The sequence below is a fragment of the Fukomys damarensis genome, unplaced genomic scaffold (assembly GCF_012274545.1).
Source record: "Fukomys damarensis isolate Sample0158 unplaced genomic scaffold, DMR_v1.0_HiC HiC_scaffold_13, whole genome shotgun sequence".
Taxonomy (NCBI): Eukaryota; Metazoa; Chordata; class Mammalia; order Rodentia; family Bathyergidae; genus Fukomys; species Fukomys damarensis.
Window position 1 is genome coordinate 39,192,235 of NW_022900925.1, and position 20,988 is coordinate 39,213,222.

The window sequence follows — 20,988 nt, forward strand, 5'->3', positions numbered from 1 at the left end:
CCCGGAGCGAGACCTAGGCCGACTGCGCGCGGTCCCACGCGGGGCGCCTCTGGCCGTGAGGAGGTGTGGCCTGGAGGGTGTCTTCCGAAATTCTAAAGTCTGGATTTTGACATTTTCTAAAAGTTAAAAAAAAAAACAAAAAAACGAAAAAACTCCCCTGAGCCTGTGTGTCGTGGCACTCGCTTCTGAGCGGCGTTCGGTCCGGGACAGGCAGGGTCCCCGCGCTCCCGCGGCCTGGAGAGGAGCGGGCCGCGCCCTGCCTGCCGGGTTTGTCAGCACCGGACCTCCAGAGGTGCTGAAGGTGACTTCGAACGCCAGCCTGTTGGAGGCCCTGGTTCATGCCAGCACCGGGCAAGAATTGACTGAACCAGCACAAGAGACATCCCGGGCCGCACTGACCACGGCTTCTAGTGGTGTGTAAGCCCTACAGCTCCTTTGGAAGTCTGACAGTGTCAACTAAAGTGGAATCTATGAATGCTCTGTGACACGTTCCACAGAAACGTGTACAGATACCCACCCAAACCCTGGTCCTAATCGTAGCAGTGCTGTTCACCAAGCCAAAACACTGGAAAGTACCCCAAATGTTCATCAGCCACAGAACTAGAATAAACCCCGCTTCTCTCCCACATGAAGGGCAGTTCGCTGCTCAGCGAGGACCAATACTACACACGGAAGATGAATCTCATAACAGTTTTCACAGACACAAAGTCCAAAAATGGCCACTCGAAGCCGAGGCAGTCCAGATAGCAGACACCTAAACGGTAGGGTGGTTTCAGTGGGAGAACAGGGATGAGCAGCTGGCTCTTTGCTGTGCTTGAGCCAGACTCTGAACGCACAGGCGAGTTCACTGATATGTGGAGCTGGGGACTCTTTTTATGACTTTTTTAAGTCAGTGTCTTGTCTTGCTCTGTAACTCAGGCGTTGAACTATGTAGCCCAGGCTGGCCTTGAACTCGTGGCAACCCTTCTGCCTCAGCCTTCCAAGTGCTAGGATTACAGGTGTGCACCACTATGCCTGGCTTGACTTCTTTTATTTAAAAGCAAAAAACAAAACTGGGCCAGGGATTTAGCTCAGTGGTTCTGCTGCTTGCCTTGCAAGTGTAAGGTCCTGAGTTCCACCCCCAGTATCAAACAACCTAGAAATGGCATTAAAACATTCAATTATATAATATGTGAAAAATAATGTGCATAACTATATATATATATATATGTATGTATATAATCAAATGTTCATTAGGTACTATCTTCCTATAAATTCATAAATGAACCTGCCAGGAAAGACTTCTTCTTTTGGCAGCACTAGGGATTGAACTCAAGGTCCTTGCACTCAACTATCTCCCCAGCCCTTCAAAAAATTTTTAATTTTGAGTCAGGGTCTCACTAAGTCACCCAGGTTGGGCTTGAACTTTGAATCCTCCAGCCTCAGCCTCGCAGAGTGCTGGGATTACAGGTTGTGGCACCTCACCCAGCCTCCCGGAAAGGATCTCCATCTTCTGTCATCACCATTTCTTCTGCAGGCCGAGAACAATGCACTTTTATCTCTGTTGCCGTACTAGCAAGCCTGCAGCACTGTCAACTTTCTAATAGAGCAAACTGAAGATGATAAAAGTGTTGGAGACATAGCTCCATGGTAGAGCCCTTGCCTAGCATATCAAGACTCTGAGTTCAGTCTCCAGTACCGTAAAAAGGGGGGAACAGAGAGACAGTAAAGTCAGCCGGATGTGGTGCTATATACCTGTAATTCCAGCTGCTTGGGAAAGTTTCAGGCCAACCTAGGCAATTTAGCAAAACACTGACTGTAGAAAAAAAAAAAAAGACACTGTCACTGTAAACATTTTTAAAAAGGCCAAGGGTAGAGCACTTGCCTACCGTGCAGGGACCTGGGTTTGATACCCAGAACCACAAAAAGATTTTGAAAAGGCAGAAGTAAGACTCAAGGAAATCAGGTTACTTTACCCCTAGTTTAAAGTTGTACACATAGGGCTGGGGATTTAGCTCAGCGGTGCCAGACTGCCTCAAAAGTGCAAGGTACCAAGTTTGATCCCCGGTACCAAAAAAAAAAAAAAAATCGACACATAACTGAAGTCTCCTGTCCCCCAGCTGGGACTCTCTCCTCTCCCATTTTGCTAGCTGGTAAGGCCCTTTCGTCCCAGGCTGGAGGCACTGGACCCTAGGCACCCCAAGACTCAGAGCCAAGTGGGTACCACAGGGATTCAGGCTCCCTGAAGGCAGTGGCATTGGGGGCCACCCTGGAGTCATGCCAAGCACATGGGAGGGCTCTGGAGGGAGGGACAGGTCTTGTCTCCAGTCCCAGCAGAGGGGCAGAGCCTAGGGCTGTGAGAACCACATGGCTTTTTATTCACACGGGGCCAGGCAGGAAAGGATCAACCATTGGAGAAATCTAGAGGCACAGTGGGGCCCTGTGGTTTGGGAACGGCGGCGGGGTCAGCTCGGAGGCTGCAGTGTGTCACTGTTTCCATTACACACTTCCCGGGTCCCCGCCTGGCTGGAGAGGCAGAGTAGATTCCTCTCTCAGTCCCCGAGGCCTGGAGGTAGGGCCTAGGAGTGCTTCCCAGGATCCGGGCAGGCAGGAGAGCTGCTTCCAAGCCTCACCCTCTTCAGGACCTTGGGAATCTGTTATCCTGTGCACAGGACGCTGTTTCTCCCTGGCATTGCCTGCAGGGGTGTTGGCTGAGGCAGATCTTTTAGTTGTAAAAAAAATAGTTTTTTAAATAAGTAAAACAAGTAGTCTAGGTGGAGCCGTTGTGACTCCAGGGCTGTGAGCGGCTCCTTGTGTATTAATGCTGGATTTTAAGTCTAGGTCAACTTCTGGGGGAGGTGCAAGGCAGGTGTTGGGTGTGCAGGGTCCAAAGGCAGGGGAGGGATGGGGCGCCTGCTCCAGTGCCCCCTCAAGCATGGACTTGGGGACGAGGCCAGAACATGGGGCACTGGCCTAGAGAGGGGTGCTCTGTGGTCTCTGGTGTCTGGAAGCCCTGGTGCCAGTCACTGTGCCCAGCTGTCCGCACCCCTGGATGCGAGGTGGAGCCAAGCCTGGCACACACCAGGCCAGTGCTGCACTCTCACTTACCCATTTTGGGGATGGGGTAAGGACAGGATGCTTGGGAGTTGCTGCTGATTTTCCACAGTATTGTGGTCATCTGCAGGGTGGCCCCAACATCCACTGGCTGGGGGATGTTTGTTTTCTGCCCTTCGGAATGGGATAAAGACCTCCCAACTGGAGCAGCTGCGAGGGTTACACAGAATGTGCCGAGGACCAGCCCAGAAGGCTCAGTCCTTCCTGGACATGTTCTAGAAGACCCTGGGTAATCTGGGAATCGGAGCACCCACGAGGGCCTTAGCGAAACACTTCTACCTGAAGCACGCACTTGTCACCTCCTGCTGGTCTTCTGCTTGGATCACAGAACCGGACCGTGTGCACGCAGCCTGTGGTACTGGGGATTGAACCCGGGGCGCTCTACCACTGAGCTACATCCCTGGCCCTTTTTATCTGAGTTTGCCTTAAATTGCCCAGGCTGGGCTCAAACCTGTGATCCTCCTGCCTCAGCTTCCCAGAATGGTAGGATTACAGGCATACCCTGTGCTTTTTTTTTTTGTACCAGGGATCAAATTGGGTCCTTGTACTTGCAAGGCAGGCAGGGAAACCACTGAGCTAAACCCCCTGCTGCCAGCTGTTTTAAAATGAACACCTCACAACCTCAGCCCTTCCCAGATGCAGCCTCCAGCAAGCCAAGTCTACATGAAACTCACCCTGCCGGTCTGGTCCCGGCCCCTACTCGTGCCTCCAGCAGTCACCGCCCCTCCAGGTCCGGAGCATCCTCTGAATCTCGTCCCGACCACTTCACCCTTGTCACCCTGTGCTCCAGGCTCTCCAGCCTGGGCAGGAGCTGGCCCTTGCCCCTCCCTCGCCGGCTTGCCCAGCTCCCAGGGCTAAATATAGTGTAGCTGCTCTGTCCAGGGCCGGCCGGCCCCTCGCCCACGCGCTGCGCCACCAACCCAAGTCTAGGCAGGGTGGGAGGAGCTCGGGGTTCATCCAGTCCAGCGGGGACGTCCAGTCAGCCGCTTCCTTCTTTAACCCTACAGGTACAGGTAAATGCTACCTCCACCTAACAGGCAAGGACATAGACTTAAGAGAGCCAGTGTCCTAAGTAAGTGGTTCTTAAGACAGGCTGGCCTTGAACCCAGTCTTCCTTGCACAGCCTCCAGGGTGCAGGTATCAGTGGGCCTGACCTCCCCAGTCCTAGGAGCAGTCTAGACTGATGGTTCTCACGCCTGACTCGGGCCAGGACACTAAACCTCTGCAAGGCTCAGCCTGACCCCTCTAAATCTGAGTTTCTGTGAATGTGACCTGACCTGGAAGGAAAAGGTTTACCAAGCAAATTACTAATGCAGAAATGTTTAAATGGAAACAATTAAGGACTTGGCATGTTAACAAGAATGATGCTATAATTTTATCTGTTTACTAAAACAAGGCTCTCTAGAAATTTGTCCCTAAAGTTGTGGGTAGTGTTCACAAAAAGAAATTTTTTTTTTTTTTTTTTTTTTTTTATAGGTCAAGACAGGGTCTCATTATGTAGTTGAAACGGATCTGGAACTATGTAGCCCAGGCTGGTCTCGGACTCACAACAATCCTCCTGCCTCAGCCTTCCAAGTGCTGGGATTACAGGCGTGCGCCCCACACCTGGCACGAATTTTTGAAATAATAATAATGATAATAAAAATAAAAAAAACTTCACTTTTTCCATTTCAAGACTCGACCCCACTTTGCATTCCGCTAAGGTGGGGGCTGGAATTCCGGTCCTTTCTCTGTCACCCACTGTGACCCTGAACAAGACCCTAGTGGAGCCTGAGGGATGCAGCCCCACTCTGGTGCTCTGGTGAGGGCCGGCGGGGCAGCTGGTGCCGAAGCATGGCACGCAAGGCCCAGGGTTCCATCGCCAGCACCTGAGAGACAGGTGAAAAACCACACACACAGCAGGCTGCTCTCTGCCCGCCCTGAAGATGCCCAGTAAATCACTATTCCTAGCACTACCATCTTGGACAGGCGTTGGGCCAGTGGGTGGGTGGACATTACCGCGGCAGGTCCACTCCTAACCCCACCCATCTCACCCAGAGACAGGTGCGCAGGGCACACAGCCACCGCAGGGGCAGTGGACACGTACGGAGCTGGAGAGTGGTACCAGGCTTGTGGGAGGGCGGGCAGGACCTTTCCCATGGGCACTGTGACCCTGGTCAGTCAGAGCTGAGGCAGGAGGGAGGAGACACCAGCTGCTGGACAGAGTTCCAGGCCACCGGCTGAATCACACAGGAAGAGGAGGCCTGGAAGGTGAGGCCCTTGCCATGCCTGCGCCCCACGTGCTCAGTAGGTGCTCTTTCCCCGGGCAGTCCAGGTGGATATGGTCAGTCTTGGCCCTAAGCCGCTAGCGGTCAGGAGGGCAAACCCAGGGCAGCCAGACCTGGTGCCAGTCCTACACCTGCATTTGCCAGCCATGCAACCTAGAAAGTCACCAGCTCCTTTGAGGCTGAGCCCAGACCTCATAAGGGACGGCGCCAACAATGCTGGTTGTCCTCGCCCCAAGTCTTGAGTAGGCTTGGAGGCAGTGTGAAGGGCTCACATGGGAGTGGGGTCTCACCGGCTCCAGATGCATTCTTGAAAGGATCAAGACCCAGACACACATGGGCCTGGATGAACCTCTATACCACAGAACCAAGACAAAATACAGGGCCCGCACCGGGTGTGGTGGCACACGCCTGTAATCCCAGCACTCGGGAGGCTGAGGCAGGAGGAGAGCTGTGAGTTCAAGACTAGCCTGGACTACATAGTGAATTCCAGGTCAGTCATAACTACATAGAGAGACCCTGTCTCAACCCCTCCGCCAAAAACAAACAAAATACAGGGCTCTTGCAGCTGGGTAGCCTGGGTGTCTGCCCAGCCCACCTGGCTCTCAGCTGTCCACACCAGGCAGGTCCCAGCAGCCACGATGACTGCGGGAATGGAGGGCAGCAGTTAAGGGCAGCCTGCCCCGCCCCCCGGCCCCATGCTGCATCCCCGCTGGAGCCCAGCAGACGGGAGTGAAGAACACCCCGTCCTCCCCTCTCCTCCCCGCTTGTCTGACTTCAAAGACTCCATAAAGCCCAGTCACTGCTCCCGGACCCCACAGCGGCTGCTCTGGACGGCACTGCTGAGCTGGCCTGGCTGCCTGTGCTCCACTTCCTGCCCAGCACCAAGGTAAGTGCCATAGGCTGGGGACCCTCTGGGGGACCCTGGGCCACTGCCACAGCTCCACCAGGAGAAAGGGATGAGAGGAAGCTGGCAACGAGGGTGCCTGCTCAGCAGGACTCTGCCCTAATCCGGTGTTATGAGGGCATGCAGCCCGGAGGCAGAGGCCGCAGGTTGGGAGCTCCGGGACCAGGATCTATCCCTCGGGGCCAAGGTGCAGGATGCAGGCTGTCTCACACAGACCCACGCCCATCATGAGCGTCTGCCCCGTGGTGTCCCAGGAGTGACTGTCGCACACCAAGACAGTGGGGGCCCTAGACACAAGGACTGTCCATCCGTGCACTTCTCAGTTATCCACCTCAGCCTCGGGGTCGTGCCCATGGGATGTGGTGGGGGAAGGGCAGGCCAGGCACCGCTGGGACACCTTTCCGGGAGAGCTGTGCCGGGCGTGGTGAGGCCCAGTGGTGGCCGAGTTCTGACTCTGCTGTCCAGGACAAGGCAGGAGTCACACTGGCGCCCAGGATGACTGCTGACAAAGGCGAGTGGGCACCACCCGAGGGTGCCGAAAGTGTGTCTGAGAAGCTGCTCAGGAAGAGCAGGGAGTCACCACTGGTGCCTATAGGTGAGTGGGTAGGACAGGGTGAGATGGGACTTCTCTGGGCAGTGTCTGGCATCAGAGGCCAGAGATCAGGTGGCCCCACCTCACAGTAGACCGGCAGGATCACATGAGAGAGGTGGCAGCGAACCAGGCACAGAGCACCAACACCAGCCTCAGGACCGAAAGTGAGCAGGGCTGTGGGGTGCAGGCATCACCGTGCTCTGCACACTGACAGGATATGCAGAGACCAGAGCTGTGACAACTCTGTGGGGGGCACAGCCCAGTGACCCCAGCTCCCCTCAGGACCCTGGCGTGGAGCCCAGGCTGTCACTCTCTGTCCATAGGCCTGGCGGGCTGCCTGGGGGTGGCCACATGCAGGATCTACCAGCTCAAGGCTCGCGGCTCTACCAAACTGTCCATACACCTGATCCACACTCGCGTGGCTGCGCAGGCCTGTGCCGTGGGTGCCATTATGCTAGGTAAGCACTGGCTAGGGCACAGCAGACCATGACCCAGGGCCACATGGGACCCGAGACTACTCAGGGCTCCCTGTGACTCCTGTCCCTGTTTCCCGGACACTATACAGCCGTCTCATGACAACCTGCCCACCAGGAGGTGAGAACATCATGCAGCAGGATATGTGCTGATTTCTTGTCCTCTTTGGATCTGAGAGTGGCAGCCTCAAGACGCTGAGGCAGGAGGGTTAGGAGTTAGCTCCAGCCTTGTCTTAGGAAAGAAAAAAAAAAACAAAAAACCAGCAGACCGGTACTTGCTGGCTGTGGACTAATCCCACTCACTGCCTCAGTTTCCCCAAGTAAATGACAAGAGCCACCTGCAGCCTGGCCACTCCACAGGCTGCCAAAGCTTCCCTGAGAACACTATGCCCCGTGACCTGTCAGATGGTCACTGGCTGCATGGCTGGTTGCTGGGAGCAGCTGTGGGCAGGGGCGGAAGAGGAGTGGAAAGTGGGATTCTCTAAGGGACAGAAGCGCGGGGACCCCTGGGACCGCAGAGCATGAGAACAGGGATCGGTGCCAACAGCACTCTCCCTGTGCCCTGCAGGCGCTGTGTACTCCATGTACAGAGACTACAGCAAGAGGACGGTGCAGGATACCAGGGGAAAGTAGGGGCTGTAGCCTGGCTGCAGGGTCCCGTGGATGCCGAATAAAGTAGTGCCCGAAAGCCAGGTGTCGTCTGTGGGTGGAGGGCAGAGAGGGGACAACGGGACACGGCAAGGCTGTGGGAGCCTCGGTGAGGGCAAGGCCCCTCCCGCTGGCTGCCCCCTGGGGACCTGACCGGAAGAGGCCGCAGCTGGGAGCGGCAGTGGCATCGTGGGAGACCACAAGCATCTACCCAGACCTCACCAGAGAAAGGCTGCAGGGAGGGCAAAGGTCACAATGTTCTCTTCATTTCCAAACCAGGGCTACAGTAAAGCAGGGGTGAGAAGTCAGCGAGTCCTGGGGAGGAGCCAGTTCGGGTCCAGGGGGAGGCGCAGGGGCCTTCGCCTGCTCCTCGCTGGCTCTGAGGCTCACATCGGATAGTTGAGCACCACGTCCTGCTTGGCCAGCTCCAGCAGCATGGGGTCATCGAAGAACTTGCTGATACTCACGTCCTCACTCAGGCCCTGTAGAGGGCAGGGTAGGCAGGGACGTGGACCACACCGCTTCACATGGTGCACGATGCACGCTCAGTTTGTGACAAGGGAAGAGCCTGGGAGGCGGGGCAGGGGGCCAGGGCCTGGGGGACACATACCTTCCTGCGCCGGGTTTTGATCATGAATTCACGGGCCAGATGTGGGGCCGGCTGTGGCTCCAAGGGCCGGATGACGATGCTCTTGTCCAGGGGGTCGCCAGGTACAATCTGGAAGGCACCGGGCCTCAGTGGTGCGGGGAACTCCCCAGGCCTCAGAGCGACTCCTCCCCAGGACACCCAGAGCAGCAGCTCACCTGCCAGTGGTGGAAGACAGACAGGGAGAAGGCCTGGCCCTGCGTGTGAGTACGGAGGTCAGTCTCAAAGCCGAAGGAGTCGATGGCCGGGATGAAGGCTTTGATGGTGTAGAGAGGGGAGCCGGGAATGGGTGCGTCCTGAGTCACGTGCCCCCTGACACACAAAGAAAAGGGCAGGTCCCAGGCTGCACACAGTGGTGCACACCTGCGATCCCAGTGCTCTGCGAGGCTGAGGCAGGAAGATGCAGAGCTGGAGCCCAACGCAGGGAATTTAACAAAATACTATGTCAAAATAAAAAAAAAAGGGCTGAGGGTGTGACTCCGCGAAGGCCCTGGGTTTGGTTCCCAGTTTTGGCCCTGCCGAGGCTTGAGCTCCTAATGTGGTGCTGCCTGGGTTCTGCTGTTACCAAGTCACCAGCAAGAGTGGGACAAGAGAATGCAGACAAGAGAGCGGCCAGGTGAGGGCTCCAGGGGTGGGGAGTGCCAGGCAGCCCCTCTGGGCAGAAGATGCTGTACTGTCCTGTCAACACCACACCGGCACCTTGCTCAGGCCTGGGGAGCCCTCAGCCCTGGTGTAGCCAGGACCTGCTCCTCCCCTCCACCCCGGCTGCTCTCCAAGCACCACGATGCTCACCTGCGCCGGGCTAGGACGGTGTACACAGCAGACACACAGTCCGCAGGCGCCTGGACCTCCACGAAGTAGTAGGGCTCCATCAGGCGGGGCGTGGCCATGAGGAAGGCGGAGTAGACCACCCTGCGGGCTGTGGGGATAATCTGGCCCCCGCCCCGGTGCAGGGGCTCCTGGGCCACCACCGCATCCAGGATCTTAAACTTGACGTTGCGAATCACTGGGAGAAGACAGGACCACTGCTGAGGGCCAGGGCAGCAGGGCAGAGGGTCTCAGGGCCACAGACACTGCCCAGCACCGAGGCCTGAGGCAGAGCCTGCTCCAGGCTCGGAGAGCTATGCGCTCTTCCTGGTGTTGGCTTGGAGAACTGCACATTTGGTCCCACAAAGTCCCATTTGGGTCTATTTGTAGTAGTAGGGGTTGAACCCAGGGCCTTCTCCTTGAGTGACATCCGCAGCACTATTTTTACATTTCTCTTAGAGCGTACCAAGTTACCAAGTTGCCCAGGCTGGGCTTGACCCTGTGCTCTTTCTGCCTCAGCCTCCTGGAGTGCTGAGGTACCAGCATGTGCCACCACTCCTGGCTCCACATCCTATGGACAGTGCTCCTCATACACACCCAGCACAGACCCTTGTAAGAACAGGGCCAAGTGCTAGTCTAGAAAGGACTCCGTTTCCAGGATATACCAAATGGTGGCCTGGGACAGAGGGAGAGGGACAGGCTGGCTTGGGACTCGGGTGGTCCTGTGTACCAGCCAGCGTCTGGAGTGGGACTTACGCTCGTCACAGAGGGGCCCCTCTCTGGTCCCCCACTGGAAGCCCTGCACGATGCTGTCCTTCACGGAGCCCAGGAGGGCCTTGTCCACCTGCAGAGAGATGGCTGCTCAGAGTCCAACAGGACCTGTGAGCCTGGGGCCAAGCCTTCACGGAAGGAGGAAGACACACACAGCTTCTCCCAGGAGGCAAGCATGGGCCGCATGGCACCTGCCGGCTCTGCGTACCTCTGAGGGCAGGGTGTCGTCCACCAAGATGTTGGGGCCAGTGGCGTCAGGACCAAAGGCCCAGATGGAGCGGGCGGCCAGCAGATCCCAGTCGTACTTGGTCTGGAAGAACTCGCCCAGCTTCTTCCTGGGCAGGGAGGAGAGCTGGGTACCAGGCAGCTCTGCACTGCTGGCTCCTGACAGTTTGCCCCCAGGGGCAGAGACCGGCCTGGGGGTAGAGTGCACACTCACCTGTTCCAAGTGATCTGCACCACCTCGTTCTCGATGTCCTCAGCCAGGCCCTTCTCCAGAGGCTCAGCGATCATGGTGATCTTGTTCCTGGCGGAAAGGACGTGGGTGTGGGGGCAGCCTCAGGACTGCAGGGCTCTCCTGGGAAGGCAGTGAGAGGGACGGGGGAGACTGCGCCGGAGCGGGGTCAGGCGGGCAGAGCTAGGGCGCACCCATCTCCTTTCATTCTAGGCTGCTGCTTTTTTTTTAGTTAATTGGTACATTCTGGGCATACAGTACAGTAACTTTCATCATTGGGATCTCGGACCTTTGCATGACAGGTCTTGGTTCTCATTTTTTCCTCTTATCCCTGCCCTCTCTTCGCCCCCTTCTCCCCTCCCCATTTACAAACACTTTTTTTCCATTTTTCCATTTTCTCATTTTTTCTTTTCCCTTATTCCCTTTCCCCTACCCGTCCCACCTTCCCTACACCTTTAGCCCTTTTCTTCCCATTTCACAATGTCAGTTATCTCATTAGGATCTTACGTACTATTACGGTTTATTCACACCACAGAAACTATTCAGTATCTACATGCGTGACTTATTTATTTCACTTAGGAGTATATCCTCAATATGTACCCATTTTCCTATGAATGAATCTAATTTCTCATTCTTTATGGCTGAGTAGTATTCCATTTTATAGAAAAACCACATCTTCTTTATCCAGTTTCCAACTGATGGGCATATGGGCTGTTTCCAAATTTTAGGTATTACAAACTGTGCTGCTATAAACATAGGTGCGCATATATCTCTGATATGATTCTTCTAATTGTTTTGGAAAGATACCCAGCAGAGGGATGGCTGGGTCAAATGGAACCTCTAGTCCCAGCTCTTTGAGGCATCTCCGTATTGATTTCTGTAGTGGTTGCACCATTCTGCATTCCCACCAACATCTCTCCCGCCCCAGAAGGGTTCCTTTCTCCCCACAACCCCGCCAACATTTGTTACTGTTTGATTTCTTGATAGCAGCCATTCTCTGTGGGGTGAGGTGGAATCTCAGTGTTGTTTTCATCTGCATCTCTTGAATGGCCAGTGATGTGGAACATTTTTTCATATATTTACTTGCTGCTTTTACTTCTTTGTCTGAGAAATGTCTGTTCATTTCAGATGCTGCCCTGCTTTTTGTACTGGGGATCGAACTTGGGACCTTGTGCTTGGGAGGCAGGCAGTGGAGCCACTGAGCTAAATGCCCAGCCCCAAGATGTCCATTTTTGAATCGGGTCTTTATACTGGGGGGGGCTGATTGTTTTGAGTTCTTTATATATTCTAGATAAGCGCTCTTTTGAGGAGCAGCTGGTAAAAATTTTTTCCCACATTGTAGGTTGTCTTTTAGTTGTTGATGGTTTCTTTTGCAGAGCAGCTTTTTAATAAGATGAGATCTCAGTTGCTTACTCTTTCTGGTAGTTCCCATGCTACTGAGAATTTGTTCATAAAGTCTTTTCCTATGCCAATGTCTTCAAGAGTTCTGCCTATCTTCCAGCAAGTTTGGTGTTTCTGTTTTAATATTTAGATCTTTAATCCACTTGGATTTTATTTTAGTGCATGGTGAAAGATAAGGGTCTAGTTTTAATCTTTGGCAGGTTGAAATCCAGTTTTTCCAACACCATTTATTAACGAGACTATCTTGCCTCCAGTGAGGATGGTCCGCTCCTTTGTCAGAGATGAGGTAGCTGAGTACATCTGGAGTTGTTTTTGTATCTTCCAGCCAGTTCCATTGATCCTCAGGTCTGTTTCTTTGCCAGTACCATGCTGTTTTTGTCACAATGGCTTTGTAGCATAGTTTCAAACTGGTAATTGTTATACCCGCTGCCATGTCTCTGTTACCTAGGATGGCTTTTGCTATTTTAGGTCTCTTCTGGTTCCAAGTGAATTTTTTATTTTTTCTAGTTCTGTGAAATACAGTGTTGGAATTTCAACTGGTATTACATTGCATCTGTATAGCAGTTTTGGTAGTATGGTCATTTTCACTATGTTGATTCTTCCTATCCAAGAGCAGGGGATATCTTTCCATTTTCTATCCTCTTCAATCTTTTTTCAGAGTGCTGTAGTTTTCAGTGTAGAGGTCTTTTGTTTCTTTCATGAGACTGATTCCTAGATACTTCACTTTTTTGGATGCTATTGTGAAAGGAATTATTTCCCTAATTTCTCTCTCAGTGAGTCTGTTATTTGTGTACAAGAAGGCTATTGATTTTTGAGTGTTGACCTTGTATCCAGTTACTCTGGTAAAAGTGTCAAATCTAAAAGTCTTTTGGTGGAATTTTTTGGGTCTTCAATGTACAGTATCATATCATCAGCAAATAATGAGTTTAACTTCTTCCTTTCCTATCTTTATTGCTCTAATTTCTTTCTCTTGTCTAATTGCTGTGGCTAATGTTTCCAGAACTGTATCAATGAGGAGTGGTGATAGTGGTCATCCTTGTCTTGTTCCTGATTTTTTTGTTTTTTTGAGACAGGGTCTCACTATGTAGTCGAGACTGACCTGGAACTCACTATGTAGCCCAGGCTGGTCTCGAACTCACAGTGATCCTCCTGCCTCAGCCTCCCGAGTGCTGGGATTACAGGCATGCGCCACCACGCCCAGCTCTTGCTCCTGATTTTAATGTGAAGGTTTTCAGTTTTTGGCTACTCAATATGATGTTGGCTATTGGTTTTTCATAGATAGCCTTTATTAAGTTGAGATATAGACCATCTATTCCAGTATTTTGCAGGGTTTTTATCATGAATGGGTGTTGAATTTTGTCAAATGCTTTTTCTGCATCTATTGAGATGGTTTTTCGTATGGTTTTTGTCCTTCACTGTTAATATAGTGTATTACATTTCTTGACTTATTTATGTTGAGCTTGCATCCCCGGTATAAATCTGACTTGGTCAGGATGTATGATCTTCTTGATGATCCTCTGTATTGTTTGGTAGTATCTTATTCAGGATTTTTCCATCTATATTCATTAAGGAGACTGGCCTGTAGCTCTCTTTTTTTAGTTGGGTCATACCCTGGTTTGGGAATCAAAGTGATACTTGCTTCCATGAATGAATTTGGAAGTATTGCTTCCCTTTCAATTTCATTGAATAATTTAAAGAGTAGTGGCAGTAGTTCTTCTCTATATGTCTTGTAAAATTCAGCAGTGAATCCATCAGGACCTGGGCTTCTCCTCGTTGGTAAACTTTTAATTACATTTTCAATTTCACTGATTATAATTGGGGTATTTAAAATGTTTTTATCTTCTTCGTTCAGCATTGGTAATTCCTAAGTATCTAGAAATCTGTCCACTTCTGTTTTCCATTTTATTGGAGTACAGGTTCTCGAAGTAGGTACTGACTATCCTCTGGATTTGTTGGATCTGTTGTTACTTCACCTTTTTCATTCCTAATTGCATGGATCTGAGCCTTTCCTTTTTTTGATAAGGTTAGCTAAGGGTTTACCAATTTTATTCTTTAAAAAAACCAACTCTTTGATTCATTTATTTTTTGTATTGTTTTCTTAGTTTCTATTGCATTGATTTCTGCTCTAATCTTTATAATTTCCTCTCTCGTACGAGCTTTGGGTTTTTCTTGCTGTTTTTCTAGGAGTCTAAGATTCATCGTTAGGTTATTTGAGCTCACTCTGTTTTCCTAGTGTGGGCATTCTGGGCCGCATGGCACCTGCCGGCTCTGCGTACCTCTGAGGGCAGGGTGTCGTCCACCAAGATGTTGGGGCCAGTGGCGTCAGGACCAAAGGCCCAGATGGAGCGGGCGGCCAGCAGATCCCAGTCGTACTTGGTCTGGAAGAACTCGCCCAGCTTCTTCCTGGGCAGGGAGGAGAGCTGGGTACCAGGCAGCTCTGCACTGCTGGCTCCTGACAGTTTGCCCCCAGGGGCAGAGACCGGCCTGGGGGTAGAGTGCACACTCACCTGTTCCAAGTGATCTGCACCACCTCGTTCTCGATGTCCTCAGCCAGGCCCTTCTCCAGAGGCTCAGCGATCATGGTGATCTTGTTCCTGGCGGAAAGGACGTGGGTGTGGGGGCAGCCTCAGGACTGCAGGGCTCTCCTGGGAAGGCAGTGAGAGGGACGGGGGAGACTGCGCCGGAGCGGGGTCAGGCGGGCAGAGCTAGGGCGCACCCATCTCCTTTCATTCTAGGCTGCTGCTTTTTTTTTAGTTAATTGGTACATTCTGGGCATACAGTACAGTAACTTTCATCATTGGGATCTCGGACCTTTGCATGACAGGTCTTGGTTCTCATTTTTTCCTCTTATCCCTGCCCTCTCTTCGCCCCCTTCTCCCCTCCCCATTTACAAACACTTTTTTTCCATTTTTCCATTTTCTCATTTTTTCTTTTCCCTTATTCCCTTTCCCCTACCCGTCCCACCTTCCCTACACCTTTAGCCCTTTTCTTCCCATTTCACAATGTCAGTTATCTCATTAGGATCTTACGTACTATTACGGTTTATTCACACCACAGAAACTATTCAGTATCTACATGCGTGACTTATTTATTTCACTTAGGAGTATATCCTCAATATGTACCCATTTTCCTATGAATGAATCTAATTTCTCATTCTTTATGGCTGAGTAGTATTCCATTTTATAGAAAAACCACATCTTCTTTATCCAGTTTCCAACTGATGGGCATATGGGCTGTTTCCAAATTTTAGGTATTACAAACTGTGCTGCTATAAACATAGGTGCGCATATATCTCTGATATGATTCTTCTAATTGTTTTGGAAAGATACCCAGCAGAGGGATGGCTGGGTCAAATGGAACCTCTAGTCCCAGCTCTTTGAGGCATCTCCGTATTGATTTCTGTAGTGGTTGCACCATTCTGCATTCCCACCAACATCTCTCCCGCCCCAGAAGGGTTCCTTTCTCCCCACAACCCCGCCAACATTTGTTACTGTTTGATTTCTTGATAGCAGCCATTCTCTGTGGGGTGAGGTGGAATCTCAGTGTTGTTTTCATCTGCATCTCTTGAATGGCCAGTGATGTGGAACATTTTTTCATATATTTACTTGCTGCTTTTACTTCTTTGTCTGAGAAATGTCTGTTCATTTCAGATGCTGCCCTGCTTTTTGTACTGGGGATCGAACTTGGGACCTTGTGCTTGGGAGGCAGGCAGTGGAGCCACTGAGCTAAATGCCCAGCCCCAAGATGTCCATTTTTGAATCGGGTCTTTATACTGGGGGGGGCTGATTGTTTTGAGTTCTTTATATATTCTAGATAAGCGCTCTTTTGAGGAGCAGCTGGTAAAAATTTTTTCCCACATTGTAGGTTGTCTTTTAGTTGTTGATGGTTTCTTTTGCAGAGCAGCTTTTTAATAAGATGAGATCTCAGTTGCTTACTCTTTCTGGTAGTTCCCATGCTACTGAGAATTTGTTCATAAAGTCTTTTCCTATGCCAATGTCTTCAAGAGTTCTGCCTATCTTCCAGCAAGTTTGGTGTTTCTGTTTTAATATTTAGATCTTTAATCCACTTGGATTTTATTTTAGTGCATGGTGAAAGATAAGGGTCTAGTTTTAATCTTTGGCAGGTTGAAATCCAGTTTTTCCAACACCATTTATTAACGAGACTATCTTGCCTCCAGTGAGGATGGTCCGCTCCTTTGTCAGAGATGAGGTAGCTGAGTACATCTGGAGTTGTTTTTGTATCTTCCAGCCAGTTCCATTGATCCTCAGGTCTGTTTCTTTGCCAGTACCATGCTGTTTTTGTCACAATGGCTTTGTAGCATAGTTTCAAACTGGTAATTGTTATACCCGCTGCCATGTCTCTGTTACCTAGGATGGCTTTTGCTATTTTAGGTCTCTTCTGGTTCCAAGTGAATTTTTTATTTTTTCTAGTTCTGTGAAATACAGTGTTGGAATTTCAACTGGTATTACATTGCATCTGTATAGCAGTTTTGGTAGTATGGTCATTTTCACTATGTTGATTCTTCCTATCCAAGAGCAGGGGATATCTTTCCATTTTCTATCCTCTTCAATCTTTTTTCAGAGTGCTGTAGTTTTCAGTGTAGAGGTCTTTTGTTTCTTTCATGAGACTGATTCCTAGATACTTCACTTTTTTGGATGCTATTGTGAAAGGAATTATTTCCCTAATTTCTCTCTCAGTGAGTCTGTTATTTGTGTACAAGAAGGCTATTGATTTTTGAGTGTTGACCTTGTATCCAGTTACTCTGGTAAAAGTGTCAAATCTAAAAGTCTTTTGGTGGAATTTTTTGGGTCTTCAATGTACAGTATCATATCATCAGCAAATAATGAGTTTAACTTCTTCCTTTCCTATCTTTATTGCTCTAATTTCTTTCTCTTGTCTAATTGCTGTGGCTAATGTTTCCAGAACTGTATCAATGAGGAGTGGTGATAGTGGTCATCCTTGTCTTGTTCCTGATTTTTTTGTTTTTTTGAGACAGGGTCTCACTATGTAGTCGAGACTGACCTGGAACTCACTATGTAGCCCAGGCTGGTCTCGAACTCACAGTGATCCTCCTGCCTCAGCCTCCCGAGTGCTGGGATTACAGGCATGCGCCACCACGCCCAGCTCTTGCTCCTGATTTTAATGTGAAGGTTTTCAGTTTTTGGCTACTCAATATGATGTTGGCTATTGGTTTTTCATAGATAGCCTTTATTAAGTTGAGATATAGACCATCTATTCCAGTTTTTTTAGGGTTTTTATCATGAATGGGTGTTGAATTTTGTCAAATGCTTTTTCTGCATCTATTGAGATGGTTTTTCGTATGGTTTTTGTCCTTCACTGTTAATATAGTGTATTACATTTCTTGACTTATTTATGTTGAGCTTGCATCCCCGGTATAAATCTGACTTGGTCAGGATGTATGATCTTCTTGATGATCCTCTGTATTGTTTGGTAGTATCTTATTCAGGATTTTTCCATCTATATTCATTAAGGAGACTGGCCTGTAGCTCTCTTTTTTTAGTTGGGTCATACCCTGGTTTGGGAATCAAAGTGATACTTGCTTCCATGAATGAATTTGGAAGTATTGCTTCCCTTTCAATTTCATTGAATAATTTAAAGAGTAGTGGCAGTAGTTCTTCTCTATATGTCTTGTAAAATTCAGCAGTGAATCCATCAGGACCTGGGCTTCTCCTCGTTGGTAAACTTTTAATTACATTTTCAATTTCACTGATTATAATTGGGGTATTTAAAATGTTTTTATCTTCTTCGTTCAGCATTGGTAATTCCTAAGTATCTAGAAATCTGTCCACTTCTGTTTTCCATTTTATTGGAGTACAGGTTCTCGAAGTAGGTACTGACTATCCTCTGGATTTGTTGGATCTGTTGTTACTTCACCTTTTTCATTCCTAATTGCATGGATCTGAGCCTTTCCTTTTTTTGATAAGGTTAGCTAAGGGTTTACCAATTTTATTCTTTAAAAAAACCAACTCTTTGATTCATTTATTTTTTGTATTGTTTTCTTAGTTTCTATTGCATTGATTTCTGCTCTAATCTTTATAATTTCCTCTCTCGTACGAGCTTTGGGTTTTTCTTGCTGTTTTTCTAGGAGTCTAAGATTCATCGTTAGGTTATTTGAGCTCACTCTGTTTTCCTAGTGTGGGCATTCAATGCTATTAATTTCCACGTAGAACTGCTTTCATTGTGTCCCAAAGATTCCTGTATGTTGTACTGGCATTATCATTTATTTGCAAAAAACGTCTAATTTCTTCTTTAATTTCCTCTGTGACCCACTGATTGTTGAGAGTGTTGTTCAGTTTCCATATGTTTGTAAAGTTCTTATGGTTTTTAATGCTATTGACCTCCAGCTTCATTGCACTCTGATCTGATAATATACAGGGGATAACTTCAAATTCCTTTGCATTTATTCAGACCTGTTCTACGAGCTAGTATGTGGTCTATCTTGGAGAATGACCCGTGTGCAGCCGAAAAGAATGTATATTCTGATTTTGTGGGGTGGAACACTCTACAGATGTCTACTCAGTCCCTATGTTCAAAAGCTTGGTTCAGTTCTAGTATTTCATTGTTGATTTTTTGCCTAGATTATCTATTTGTGATAGTGGGGTATTTAGATTCCCCCGCTACAATTCTATTAGTGCTTATTTGGTCTTTCATGTTACTTAATATGTTTTATATAGTTGGGGGCATTAATACTTGGTGCATATATGTTTATGATTGTCATCTCCTCCTCTTGAATTGTCCTCTTTACAAGGATGCAGTGTCTTTGTCTCTCTTAATCAATTTTGGTTTGAAATTTACTTTGTCTGAGAATAAGACTGCTACCCCTGCTTTTTTCTGGGTTCCTGTCACATGGAGAATTCTTTTCCATCCTTTCACTTTCAGTCTATGGGCTTCTTTTTGCACTAGGTGTGCTTCTTGTATACAACATATTGTTGGATTTTGCTTCTTAATCCATTCTGCCAGTCTATTTCTCTTGATTGGTGAATTGAGGCCACTGACATTGATGGTTATAACTGATAGGTACTTATTATTGTCATGGTATTATTGAGGCTGTTGCTTTTAAAAAGGCTGAGATAGGTGCAGCTCAGCAGCAGAAATATGCTTAGCACATGTGAGCTCCACACCACAGGAACACTACAGAGTGGAGCACAGCTGGAGGACGGTCACGGTCACATGAGAGTGGCAGTACTGTCCATTACTCTGGAGTCAGAGGCAGAGGCAGAGGCAGAGGGGTGAGTGGAGGGGTAAAAGCTAGGGTCCCAGCATTGCCCAGTGCAGTCTCCACCTCTACAGTGGGGAGGGCTGGGCTCCGTCCCTCTGGTCTGCGTACTGAGGATCAAACTCAGGTCCTTGAGCTTGCAAGGCAGGCGGTGGAACCACCGAGCTATAACCCTGGCCCCTGGCTTTCTCTTAATTTTGAGATGGGGTCTCGCTGAGTCACTAAGCTGTCCAGGCTGAGGTGGAACTTTCAACCCCTGGCCTGCCACTCCCACAAGCCTGGACTCCCAGCTTACTTCTTATTGGGCGTCTCTGCAAAGCACTTGAGGGAAGACGTTTCCACCACTGTCTCACAGAATGTGACCACTGGGTCAGCCACCTGGGAGGAGAGGAATCCCAGAGGTAACACCTGATCTGTTGAAGGATGAAGTTCCATACCTGAGAGGACCCAGGTGGTTTCAGACAGCACCAGTGACCACAGCAAGAAAGGGGGGGGGGTCAGGGGAGGGGCCAGGACTGAGCACCACCCCATACCAGGGGTGCTTCAGCCTCCTCCGGGCAGCACCGGCTGAGCGCTGTCTTGCCCAGGATGGCAGGCCCAGGAGCACCAGACCCGCTCACTGATCCCCCTCGGAGCCTAATCACCACAACCGGAAAGTGCGCCACCTCCCCAGGCCCAGCTCTCAGCCTGAGGGTGTGGGTGCCCACCTTGATGTCAATCTCTGAATACATCTTCCGCAGGTCGTGCATCACACAGTCCAGGTAGAGCTCACCCGTGCCCAGGATCACGTGCTCACCTGACTCCTCCACCTGCAACAGGCAGCACGGGCCATGGGACCCAGCATGGTGCGACCAGGCATGCAGTCACCAGCTTCATCCCTATCTTAGCATTTTGTTTTTGCTGAACCAGGGATCGAACCCAGGGCCTTCACATTAAGCAACACTTCCAGCCCTTTGTATCCTAAGACAGAATCTCTGAGTGGCAAAGCTGCCCAGGCTAGGCTTGAACTTGCAATCCTCCTGCCTCAGCTTCCAAAAGTGCCGGGATGACAGGTGTGTACCACCACATCCAGGGCATTAGCTGTTTAGGGATAAACTCTACAGTGTCAAACCAGCCCCCAAGACCTAGAGCTACTCAGAAAGGTGAGCCATCCAGGCATGGTGGTACAACACCTCTCATCCCAGCACTCGGGAGAGGCTGAGACAGGAGGATCACTGTGAGTTGGAGGCCAGCCTGAACTACAAAGGGAGACCCTGCCTCAAAAAAAAACAAACAAACAACAACAACAACCTCAAAAAGGAAAGGTGGGCTGGCAGGCTCAGGAGTGCACACAGGGTCAGAACAACTTGCTTTGCCACGACCCCAAGTGCGCCCCCAGAGGAATGTGATGACGGGGACCTTGCGGTCGGGGCTGCCCTGCCGGGCACTAGGTGCTCACAGGAGGCTGCACGGGACTGACGTACCTTGGTGGTGAGGGATGGATAGCTCTTGTTCACCTTGCGCAGACCGTCCAGCATCTTGGGCAGCTCTGAGGGGTTGACAGGCTCCACTGCAATCTTGATCACAGATGTGGTGTTGAACTTCAGGGGCCGGAATATCTGAGCCTGGCAGCCGAGGTACAGGTAAGGACCGGGGCCTCCAGCCAGGAAAGTGCTGCCCAGGGCCCCGGGACATGATGCCCAAAGTGGGGCGGAG

The 20,988-nt window shown here is 50.1% G+C and overlaps 2 protein-coding genes across 5 annotated transcripts in view; one reads left to right on the forward strand and one right to left on the reverse strand.

Annotated features, from left to right (window-relative positions):
- The first annotated feature begins 6,124 nt into the window (after nt 1-6,124).
- On the forward strand, nt 6,125-8,207 carry Higd1b (HIG1 hypoxia inducible domain family member 1B). Of its 2 annotated transcripts, XM_010642930.3 has the most exons (4): nt 6,125-6,246; nt 6,730-6,859; nt 7,180-7,314; nt 7,898-8,207. In XM_010642930.3, the coding sequence occupies exons 2-4, from the start codon at nt 6,760-6,762 to the stop codon at nt 7,960-7,962; spliced, it is 300 nt and encodes a 99-aa protein (XP_010641232.1). In that variant the 5' UTR covers nt 6,125-6,246; nt 6,730-6,759; the 3' UTR covers nt 7,963-8,207. The 2 variants fall into 2 exon arrangements, with proteins under 2 accessions (XP_010641232.1, XP_019066044.1); XM_019210499.2 differs by having other exon boundaries at nt 6,125-6,859.
- Nucleotides 8,208-8,232: 25 nt separating this feature from the next.
- The window catches only part of Eftud2 (elongation factor Tu GTP binding domain containing 2), a 40,042-nt gene continuing 27,286 nt past the window's right edge, over nt 8,233-20,988 (reverse strand). For 2 of the 3 annotated variants that reach the window (XM_010642929.3, XM_033763082.1), the window contains exons 18-27: nt 20,757-20,897; nt 20,001-20,102; nt 19,589-19,671; nt 14,564-14,650; nt 14,333-14,459; nt 10,187-10,274; nt 9,416-9,629; nt 8,782-8,935; nt 8,588-8,695; nt 8,233-8,459 (exon numbers count right to left, since the gene is read on the reverse strand). In XM_010642929.3, coding sequence (XP_010641231.1) covers nt 8,364-8,459; nt 8,588-8,695; nt 8,782-8,935; nt 9,416-9,629; nt 10,187-10,274; nt 14,333-14,459; nt 14,564-14,650; nt 19,589-19,671; nt 20,001-20,102; nt 20,757-20,897 — 1,200 coding nt within the window. In that variant the 3' untranslated portion in view covers nt 8,233-8,363. Of the gene's footprint in view, nt 8,460-8,587; nt 8,696-8,781; nt 8,936-9,415; nt 9,630-10,186; nt 10,275-10,316; nt 10,393-14,315; nt 14,460-14,563; nt 14,651-19,588; nt 19,672-20,000; nt 20,103-20,756; nt 20,898-20,988 lie in introns of those variants that run through there. The other variant, XM_033763083.1, reaches the window with a different exon arrangement.

Coding starts and splice junctions, on each gene's coding strand:
- Higd1b (XM_019210499.2), top strand. CDS start 6,622: ATGTGGTGGGGGAAGGGCAGGCCAGGCACCGCTGGGACACCTTTCCGG. Junction 6,860..7,179: donor GTCACCACTGGTGCCTATAG/GTGAGTGGGTAG, acceptor CTCTGTCCATAG/GCCTGGCGGGCTGCCTGGGG. Junction 7,315..7,897: donor CGTGGGTGCCATTATGCTAG/GTAAGCACTGGC, acceptor TGTGCCCTGCAG/GCGCTGTGTACTCCATGTAC.